This window comes from Nerophis ophidion, linkage group LG19 (assembly GCF_033978795.1).
Source record: "Nerophis ophidion isolate RoL-2023_Sa linkage group LG19, RoL_Noph_v1.0, whole genome shotgun sequence".
Classification (NCBI taxonomy): Eukaryota; Metazoa; Chordata; class Actinopteri; order Syngnathiformes; family Syngnathidae; genus Nerophis; species Nerophis ophidion.
This window is the reverse complement of record NC_084629.1, coordinates 29166832-29178441: the sequence shown is the minus strand read 5'-3', so window position 1 is coordinate 29178441 and position 11610 is coordinate 29166832. Positions and strand designations below refer to the sequence as shown.

The following is an 11610-nucleotide window of genomic DNA, read 5'->3' as shown; positions in this document are numbered from 1 at the left end:
GCAGTGCTGGTAATTCGCCACCGCTGTGAGGTGGCAGGAGTGGGGTGGAGGGCGGAGGCCGCTACTCGTAGTCTCTCTAGGTCACAAGCTTCATTCTGTCTTGGCCCCTTTCCATCCCGCTGAGAAGGTCCAGGGGAGGCAACACAAACAGGGGTGACATAAAGAGGTCTTGATTGCAGCAAGCCTCAAACAAGTCATCAGATAAACAATGTTAGGATATTTTCATTCTTTTCTTATTGTTTTTAGTACGTTATGAACCCTTAGATAACACTAAATCTACTATTACGTACAGCAATGTCATATTTATTTTGTTTGTCGTCGTTTACTGGTTTTTGTCCCTTGCAGGGAATCATCTTGTACAACATGAACTCTTTGGTAGAACGTCTGAGCCAATGAGCTGGGAGCTGGATAAGTTCCCGCCCACTCTGAATGTTGCAGCCAATGAGAGAGGGCAAGAAGCTACTGAGCCAGCCAATTACAGGCCGCCGCCCAGCCGCGTCACTCAAGGAAAAAATGGCAGCGCGCGTCAGCTGGGTTGTCAAGCGACTTTTCCCTCAGTAAGTCTCATTTTTGTGCTTTATTTGTGCACTTTTGCTGTTAATAAGTTGTTTCAAAATACGCCATCTAACATTTTTATTGAAAACTCTATGAAGATGCACGCTGTGTTTTGTAATCAATCAATCAAAGTTTATTTATATAGCCCTAAATCACGAGTGTCTCAAAGGGCTGCACGAGCTACAACAACATCCTCGGCTTAGATACCGAATCAGGGCAAGGAAAAACTCAACCCAATGTGGTACAATGAGACACCTTGGCGACCGGTGCAATGGACGTGGAGTGGAACTAGTTCAGAGTGTGAGAGTCCAGTCCATAGTGGATCTAGTTAATCGTGTGAGAGTCTAGTCCATAGTGGATCTAGTTACAAGTGTGCAAGTCCAGTCCATAATGGATGTAGTTAATAGTGTGAGAGTCCAGTCCATAGTGGATCTAGTTAATAGTGTGAGAGTCCAGTCCATATTGGATCTAGTTAATAGTGTGAGAGTCCAGTCCATAGTGTATCTAGTTAATAGTGTGAGAGTCCAGTCCATAGTGGATCTAGTTAATGGTATGAGAGTCCAGTCCATAGTGGATGTAGTTAATATTGTGAGAGTCCAGTCCATAGTGGATCTAGTTAATGGTGTGAGAGTCCAGTCCATAGTGGATCTTGTTAATAGTGTGAAAGTCCAGTCCATTGTGGATGCTTGGCACTCAGCATCAAGGGTTGGAATTGGGGGTTAAACCACCCAAAAAAATTGCCAGGCGTGGCGACCGCTGCTGCCTACTGCTCCCCTCACCTCCCAGGAGGTGGTCAAGGGTGATGGGTCAAATGCAGAGAATAATTTCGCCACATCTAGTATGTGTGTGACAATCATTGGTACTTTAAAATATAGTTAATAGTGTGAGAGTCCAGTCCATAGTGGATCTCGTAAATAGTGTAAGAGTCCAGTCCATAGTGGATATAGTTAATGGTGTGAGAGTCCAGTCCATAGTGGATCTAGTTAATAGTGTGAGAGTCCAGTCCATAGTGGATCTAGATAATAGTGTGAGAGTCCAGTCCATAGTGGATCTAGTTAATAGTGTGAGAGTCCAGTCCATAGTGGGGCCAGCAGGGGATCATCTTGAGTGGAGACAGGTCAGCAGCGCAGAGACGTCCCCAACTGATGCACAGATGAGTGGTCCACCCCGGATCCCGACTTTGAACAGCTAGCACAACATCTGTGGTCACCTAAAAACCTGTCAATGCAGAAGAGGGGGTAAGAGCAGAAAAGAAAGGAAACGGCAAATCAACTGGTCTAAAAAGGGGGTCTATTTAAAGGCTAGAGTATACAAATGAGTTTTAAGATGGGACTTAAATGCTTCTACTGAGGTAGAATCTCTAACTGTTACCGGGAGGGCATTCCAGAGTACTGGAACCCGAATAGAAAACGCTGTATGGCCCGCAGACTTTTTTTGGGCCCTGGGAATCACTAATAAGCCGTAGTTCTTAGAACGCAGATTTCTTGCCGGGACATATGGTACAATACAATCGGCAAGATAGGATGGAGCTAGACCGTGTATTATTTTATACGTAAGTAATAAAACCTTAAAGTCACATCTTAAGTGCACAGGAATCCAAAACAGGTGAGCCAGTATAGGTTTATATATAGGTAAATATGTACATAAAGGTTTATACAGTATAGGTATGCATATTGGTATATATGTATATAAATATATAAAGGTATATACAGTATAGGTATATATAGCAGGGTTTCCCACACATTTATTTATTTGTGGCGGCCTGCCACGAAAGAATTACGGCCGCCACAAAAAAAATAAAAATAAATAAATAAATAAATAAATAAATAAAATAATATGTATATATTTTTTTGGGCTTTTGACTCGCTCGGCCGCTCATAAAAGCAATGGGACTCTGTCTGTGAATGGAGCTTGTATTTACATATTATATACATTTGTAAATATTATATAAATATGTACATAAAGTGATGTAGTTATATTCGAACTCCGCGTTCTTCTTGGTCATTGCCGCCGCAATGTGATACATGATACAACGTAATGCATCACATATGTTCAGTTGAGCTTATTTAATCCTACCCCTTTTTATACCATAGCAATTTTATCTTATGTTCTTGTTTTCTGTAACAGAACAGTGAAAAAATAAATAAAATACCAAAATAACAATAAACTTAACACAATGAAACCATTGAATAGTAAATATATCCTCATATTGAGCAATTAAGAGCTTTATTTGCAACATATGCAAGAATTTCGGTAATTATGAAAAACATGACGTGCTATATGGATTTTTTATTTTTACTTTTGTTAGACAAACCTCACCCCTCTGTCCATTTTCCTTTAATGTAATTTGGGATGGAAATTTGAACCGATACTGATAATTCACCTGTTTGAAATTGGCCCCCTTTATAATTGCAAATATTAAAATAACATTACCATTTGTTTGTGCCGTAAAATTGTATGAATATTCTGAATGGTGACGTCGCACCCCTCCTTCAAAATCTACCTTAACTTGTCCCATTTGTTTGTGCTGGATTTTTTTCCTAACTTTTAGTTAATTTTTTATGGTTTTCATGTAAGGCTGGGTGATTTTTGAAGGTAGGTCGGACATTGGGGAGGACATGACTGCACGCGTCATACTTTGAATTAGGGCTGGGCGATATGGCCTTTTTTTAATATCTCGATATTTTTAGGCCATGTCACGATACACGATATATATCTTGATATTTTGCCTTAGCCTTGAATGAACACTTGATACATATAATCACAGCAGTATGATGATCCTATGTGTCTACATTAAAAAAATCTTCTTCATACTGCATTAATATATGTTGATTTTTTTAACTTTCATGCAGAGAGGGAAATCACAACTAAGTCAATTGACCAAAACTGTATTTATTAAACAGTTATTAAGCAGTGGCACAAACATTCATGTCGTTTCAAAACAGAAAGTACAAGATTGTCAGAGACATTTTAAAACAAGCTACAAGTGCACTTTTGTGCATGATGTCGGATGACATATCAAACAATACTAAATTAAAGTGCACTTTTTGTACAGAACGCCACTACAGTAGCTTAAAACAAATAAAGTGCACTTTTGTGAATGATGTCACACAAGATATTTCAATAACTGTCAAATAAAAATTAGCTGCATAATAGGAAATCAAATCCTTCGCTATGTGGTAGGTTCCTGCAGACGTTATATCCTTCTGTTGTTGACTTTTTTTCATACGGTGTTGATTTGGAAATGGTTGCTTGGGCATTTTGTTGGTGTGGAGATGTTGACATGCGGAGTTTCAAGCACTTTTTATTTTCTAGCGGGTGACTTTTCAAATGATGCTACAAATTGGCATTAGTGGTAATACAAGAGAAAGAAGGTATATATCTGGTAACAAATGAAGGAATAATAAATTCCCAAGAAAAACAGTTGTCTCGCGGTGGTTTGGCTTCAAGTGGGAAGATGTCGAACAGACAACCATAATTTTAAGTGTGGGGCAAAGGCGTTGCTACACAAAGTAGCATAACTGCTAAAATGTAGCATAACTGCTAATATGTAGCATCATTTGAAAAGTCACCTGCTAGAGAATGAAGAGTGCTTACTCCGCACACCAACATCTCCGTTCGGAGCCACACCAACAAAATGCCGAAGCAACCATTTCCACATCAACACCGTATGAAAAAAATAGTCAACAACAGAAGGAGATAAGGTCCGCAGGAACCTACCACATAGCGAAGGACATACACTATTTGATTTCCTGTTATGCAGCTCATTTTTATTTTATAGGTATTGAAATATCTTGTGTGACATCATGCACAAAAGTGCACTTTATGTGTTTTAAACTATTGTAGTGGTGTTCAAAAAGTGCAGTTTAATTTAGTGTTGTTTTGATATGTCATCTTAGCGACATCATGCACAAAAAAGTACACTCATAGCTTGTTTTAAAATATCTCTGACAATCTTGCACTTTCTGTTTTGGAAATGACATGAATTTTTGTCCCACTGCTTGATAACAGTTTAATAAATACAGTTTTGCTAAATTGACTTAGTTGTGATTTCATTCTCTGCATGAAAGTTTAAAATGAGCATATATTAATGCCATATGAACAAGACTGTTTTAATGTGTTTTAATGACACATAGAATCATCATACTGCTGTGATTATATGTATCAAGTGTTCATTCAAGGCTATGGCAAAATATCGAGATATATATGGTATATCGCAATATGGCCTTAAAATATCGAGATATTCAAAAAAGGATATATCGCCCAGCCCTAAAACCAATGCACGGTGATAAAAACCATACCTGTCACCCTTGCTGAGTTAATAAAACTAACAACACTTAACAAAGACTCATATCCTCCTCATTGGATCGGTTGCCACTTCTGAAAAACGGTGTCTACGTACATGGTTAAATGGTTCAGACCAGGGAGTGGAATGTTCGCTAGTTTTGTGTGTGTTTTCTTTTTTTTTTTTAATGGACAGCCTAGAGCCACTCCTGTTTTGGCAAACTGCTCTTTGTCACCAACACCCCTGTGTCAAAGATGCAACAGCATCCTGGAAGGAGGCATTGGCCGCTGCTATGAAGTCGACAAGTGATGAAAGTAGCCTAGAGCTTGTCAATTAAGGGAGCCGAGGCCTGGACCTTTATAAATTAATGGCCAGATCCCCCACACTGGGGGCCTGCTAAGGCTTCATAGCGACACTTAAAAAAAAAAACAAGTGTAATGCATCCTTATAACGTTTTCAATTAGGAGCCGCTCTGCATGCACTTTGGCAATCTTGCTAGAAAGTTTGACAATAGTTGGGAGGGGACTTTTTCAACTATTTGTCTTTAAAGCTGTAATAAACTGTGTTATGAAGGCCACTCCTAAGGGTGAAGATTGCAAGCCAAGCCCCTTTCACACACTCAGTAAAATGTTGGCTTTCATTCACATTCTTCTGTGTCACTGGTCTATATAAGCGGTAAATGGCGGTCCAAACTAATCTGGCGATAATCTATCCTTAATTCAAACTTGAATTTGGATTTGAATTTTTTAGTGTTGCTTTTCTGTATAAAGAGTGAATGGGGTGGGATTTGGGGGTGTAAAGTTGACAATTTTTCGTCTTCTATCAGAGCCGTAAAATACCGGTAGGCGGGATGTCCCCCTGTGTGTAATAGAAAGTCAGGACCGGGGGTGTGACGTTGTCCAGTCCTCTTGGTTGAAAGTAGGGATGTAGCGTTATGAAATTATCATATCAGGGTTACTGTGATCAAAATATTCCCGGTTATCATCATTATTGTGATATTGTAAATGTGCTCAGAAAGTACTTGTACACACACTGAGTGTTGATGCTTGGAAATTTCAAAATGGGGTCCCAGAGTAATTTTTTGGGGCCCCACTTTTTTGTAACCGTTTTGAAAACAAATGATAAATGTATGCATTGTCCTGTTATATCTCACATTCTATATATTTTTTGAAAAACGTCATAAACGTTACTTGATTAACTTAAAGGGGAACATTATTACCAGACCTATGTAAGCGTCAATATATACCTTGATGTTGCAGAAAAAAGACCATATATTTTTTAACCGATTTCCGAATTCTAAATGGGTGAATTTTGGCGAATTAAACGCCTTTCTATTATTCGCACTCGGCGCGATAATGTCAGAACATGACGTCACATAGGTAGTCAATCCGCCATTTTCTCAAACACATTACAAACACCAAGTCAAATCTGCTGTTATTTTCCGTTTTTTCAACTGTTTTCCGTACCTTGGAGACATCATGCCTCGTCGGTGTGTTGTCGGAGGGTGTAACAACACGATCAGGGACGAATTCAAGTTGTCTTACGTGGAGTGTGCATCGATTAGCACGGCATGCTAATCGATGCTAAGATGCTATTTAGGCTAGCTGTATGTACATTTGTAGCTATATTTGCATCCAGCCTTTCCCTCCACCCACATTTAATGCCAAACAAACACTTACCAATCGACGGATTTAAGTTGCTCCAGTGTCACAAGATGCGAAAGTTCCGATCATTTGGTCTGTACATTTTACCAGCGATGCTAAGGCAGACAAGGCACAGAGATGTATAGATATCCTGCAGATGCATTTCCAATGATAAAGTCAACAAAATCACAAAGGTGAGTTTTGTTGATGTTATTGACCTATGTGCTAATCAGACATATTTAGTCACGGCATGACTGCCAGCTAATCGATGCTAACATGCTATTTAGGCTAGCTGTATATACATTTGTAGCTATATTTGCATCCAGCCTTTCCCTCCACCCACATTTAATGCCAAACAAACACAATCGACGGATTTAAGTTGCTCCAGTGTCACAAGATGCGAAAGTTCCGATCGTTTGGTCCGCACATTTTACCGGTGATGCTAAGGCAGACATGGCACTCAATTGTTGGTTAGAAGGCGATCGCCGAATAGGGTCAATAGCTATTCGCTCAATAACTTCAGTTTCTTCTTCAATTTCGTTTTCGCTATCTGCCTCCTTACTCCAACCATCCGTTTCAATACATGCGTAATCTGTTGAATCGCTGAAGCCGCCGAAATCGAAGTCTGAATCTTACGGTACTTAAAAATATTTTTGGGGCAGCAGCAAAGTGGTCGTTTGGGTAGCTTTTAGCTTTTTAAAGGGTATTTCAACATGTAAACAGTACAGTAGATACTTGATTTTGATATATTTAATGCCCATAAGGGTAAAATATGTGTGTGTAAATAAGCGGTATGCAAATATCAAAATATTACAATGAATCACTTTTTGTCAGGTAATATTACATTTAATGAACATGTTACATAAATGAATACATCCAAACACTTTATAAATATTTATTATGGGCATGAAGAAATAACAGTTACAATTGTATGTTTCTTCCAAACAAGAAAGAGGTTTCGGCACATCAACATCGGACTAACAACAGTCCTTTAAATCTCATCAATTCCACAGAAAAGACAAACTGTCATTTTCCGAACACTATAAAGGCTTAATTAATGTCAAACCAGAAAGATAAAGTCTCACACCTAGTAATCCACTGTAGACAAACCAAGCCAAGCAATGCAGGTTTAGTGAGCGGTGCGCTACCGCGAAGATAATCCATTTTTGGCAGGCAATCACATTTTGCCACAACAAATATGAACAAAACAAAACTACAGCGGAAAGCGATAATCAATAAAAATCAAAACAAGCAAATCAGAGTTTAAACCCAGAGAAGGCAGGGTCTGTAAAAAAACAAAAAAATCTGCGTCCCGGAGACGTGCGGACTTCTGAAAAGTGCGTAAAAAGACACAAAAAGTGTTTTAACGCCAACATTGCACACTGAAATCTTTTGACCAAGTTTTTTTTAAGGTGTCATATGATGTTTTTTTCTACATTTAAAACGTTTCCAAGTGGTCTACAAAACACGAGGTGTTTAACAGACTGTCTTAAGGCTCTTTCTTACCGTCTCATCTTGAGATATCCGATAATGGCTTTTTTGCCGATATCTGATATTCCGATATTGTCCAACTCTTAATTACAGATTCCGATATCAACCGATACCGATATATACAGTCGTGGAATCAAAACATTATTATGCTTAATTTTGTTGTGATGCCCCGCTGGATGCATTTAACAATGTAACAAGGTTTTCCAAAATAAACCGACTCAAGTTATGGAAAAAAATGTCAACATGGCACTGCCATATTTATTATTGAAGTCACAAAGTGCATTATTTTTTGTAACATGCCTCAAAACAGCAGCTTTGAATTTGGGACATGCTCTCCCTGAGAGAGCATTAGGAGGTTGAGGTGGGCGGGGTTGGTTGGGGATAGCGGGGGGTGCATACTGTAGCGTACCGGAAGAGTTAGTGCTGCAAGGGGGTCTGGGTATTTTTTCTGTTGTGTTTATGTTGTGTTACGGTGCGGATGTTCTCCCAAAATGTGTTTGTCATTCTTGTTTGGTGTGGGTTCACAGTGTGGCACATGTTTGTAACAGTCTTAAAGTTGTTTATGCGGCCACCCTCAGTGTGACCTGTATGGTGTTGACCAAGTATGCCTTGCATTCACTCATGTGTGTCTGAAAAAGCCGCATATATAACGTGACTGGGCCGGCACGCAAAGGCAGTGCCTTTAGGGTTTATTGGCGCTCTGTTTTTCTCCCTACGTTCGTGTACAACTCCGTACAGCAGCGTTTTAAAAAGTCATGAATTTTACTTTTTGAAACAGATACCGATAATTTTTGATATCACATTTTAAACCATTTATCGGACATCCCTTGTCTCATCAGGATGCGCTGTTTTCTGGCCGATTTTATTTAAGTGGCTCCACTTCGACAGTGTCCTCTCCATGACATTTTTGTTGTATTTTTTAATGCTTTCATAGCGGGTCTACTGACAGATATTAGTTTGAACTATACCCTACTCTGTATTAGAAATAGCAACAGCAAAAGATGCATGTGCATGTACGAGCCAGTCTGCCCCACAACAAGAGGGTATGGAAAACGTAGGAGCTTATTAACGACAATAAGCGCTAAGCACTTTAGGAAAATTCTACCATGCTGAGCCTGCTTAGCCAGTCCTAGTCCTCTGGCCTGCCAGTGATAAATGATACTTGGAAGAAACTTTTCCGCCATGGTGGTGAGTATTAATATCCCTCCCGTGTCTCCCTGAGTGTACATTTCCTTACGAAGAATCTTCCAAGCGAGTACAATCTTTAGCCATGTGAAGACTGGGACAAAGCTGTGGTAAAGATCGGCTGGGCTCAGCAGCTCATCAGCCGATCAGTTAAAAAAAGGCAATTATTGAACCGAACTGATTTCTTAATCAGAATTGGGACATCTCCAACACAAATCTCTGCAGATTCCCGAGTATGTTTGGGCCTTTAGAGCCGAACCAAAACACCCAGATTTACTCAATAGCATTATCTTATAGCTAGAGATTGACATAACATTGTTTTTCACACCATGTTACCATGAATTAATTAACTTGGACCCCGATTTAAACAAGTTGAAAAACGTATTCGGGTGTTACCATTTAGTGGTCAATTGTACGGAATATGTACTGTACTGTGCAATCTACTAATAAAAGTTTCAATCATTCAATCAAGGAAAGTGAACGTGAAGGACATGGCTAAGAAGAAATACATTATATTTATTGAATCACATAAATAAATCCTCAAAACATGTAGCCAACTTGGTGAAGTAGTTTGAAAAAGGCCACTACGACTCTGCAGGATGAGTCCGCCAAGGTTGTTGAAATGATAGCCAATTGACAGTCATTTATCCATAAAAATATTGAGAAGCTGCTAATGGTCTGTCTGACAGAGAAGCAGCTTGAAGCATTTCTCCGAGGTAAATGCTGTACATTGATTGATTGATTGAAACTTTTATTAGTAGATTGTACAGTTCAGTACATATTCTGTACAATTGACCACTAAATGGTAACACCCGAATAAGTTTTTCTACTTTTTTAGGTCGGGGTCCAAGTGAATCAATTCATGGTTATTCATTATTACATTGTTTCATAAAACTGCTGTAGTTGTTTAGGGGGCGGTGTGGCGCAGTTGGGAGAGTGACCGTGCCAGCAACCTGAGGGTTCCTAATTCAATCCCCACCTACTACCAACCTCGTCACGTCCATTGTGTCCTTGAGCAAGGCACTTCACCCTTGCTCCTGATAGGTCGTGGTTAGGACCTTGCATGGAAACTCCCGCCATCAGTGTGTGAATGTGTGTAGGAATGGGTGAATGTGGAAATACTGTCAAAGCGCTTTGAGTACCTTGAAGGTAGAAAAGCGCTATACAAGTATAACCCATTTACAATTTACCATTATAGAACATTCTATTGGATTATCTTTCATACACTAATCATTAACTCAAATTTGGTTATTCTTTTTAAAAGGCATGAACATGTTAAAGTTGTGCTGTTGTGGGGCCATTGATTCATTTGACCTCAACACGCAGCGCTGTTTCAAAATACCAGTTTTTCGAGATACGAGCTGTGTCACGGAACCAATTAAACTCGAATCTCCTAAAACTACTTTAACATTTGTTTGCTTCATTTGTATTAGCAAAGTTCTCCGTGTGTGTGGTAGTGGTTGATGTGCTGTGGAATCCTCCATGAAAATCCCTTCACTCATCTGGTGTCTGTGCTCGAGTCGGCTTTGGCTTCCGGTAGAAAAATAAATGAGTGTTTGAATAAACACTTGTGTGTTGACACCTCATTTCCTCAATGATTGTGTGTGTGTGTGTCTGCATGTGTGTGTGGATGTGTGTGTGTGGTCATAATCCAATCAAGCAGGAAAACAACCAGTGGGACTATGTAACCAATTTCTTTAGCCAGGTTAGCCCAGCCTGTGTTTGGTTTTTAGATCTGACTGTTATTAGTTATTAGTGTTTAGTCTTTAGGTGTGTGTTGCCATTGCCTTGTATGGACATTTGCTTAATATTTGTACTTTTATCAAGCTTCAAAGTTTTGGAATTTAGATCATCTTACTCCACTATTGTCGCAGAAAACTTGGAACGTTTACTTACTCAGTAAACGTTTACTTACTCAGTAAACTTCAGTTCAGCAGGCAACAGGATCAACTGGGCCTGCCTTTGGCGTTTTCTTTGGCTTTTGTGCAACACTTGTTCATTAAGAATCCACTGTTTTTTTGTCACTGTAAAACGTATGTTTTTGCCCAACTCCTTTACCCTTTTTTTCGTAAAGTGGAATTGAATTTTGGGGAAAAAATATTCCTCTAAAGTCGCTGGAATCTTCGTTGCTCAAATTGCTGTAATAGAACCTTGTCGTAGGTCACCTGACTTCAGGGGTACATTTTCACATTAAGCAAAACTAATCCAAAACCTAAACAAATAATATAAAATGGACTAGTTTCTTCAAAATAGCCACACTTTGCTCTGATTACTTTTTCCCACACTCTTGGCATTCTCTTGATGAGCTTCATAAGAGTAACCTGAAATGGTTTTCATTTTGCAGGTGTGCTTGAAGCTCATCGAGAGAATGCCAAGAAAGTGCAAAGCCTTTTATCAGGGCCAAAGGTGGTTATTTTTAAGAAACTCGAGTATAAAACATGTTTTCAGTTA

The 11610-nt window shown here is 39.2% G+C and overlaps 1 protein-coding gene across 1 annotated transcript in view; it reads left to right on the top strand.

Annotated features, from left to right (window-relative positions):
• Positions 1-418: 418 nt before the first annotated feature.
• clybl (citrate lyase beta like) overlaps positions 419-11610 on the top strand; it is a 188743-nt gene continuing 177551 nt past the window's right edge. Inside the window, exon 1 of the mRNA XM_061879755.1 lies at positions 419-557. Within this exon, the coding sequence (XP_061735739.1) occupies positions 430-557 (128 nt within the window). The 5' untranslated portion in view covers positions 419-429. The remainder of the gene's footprint in view (positions 558-11610) is intronic.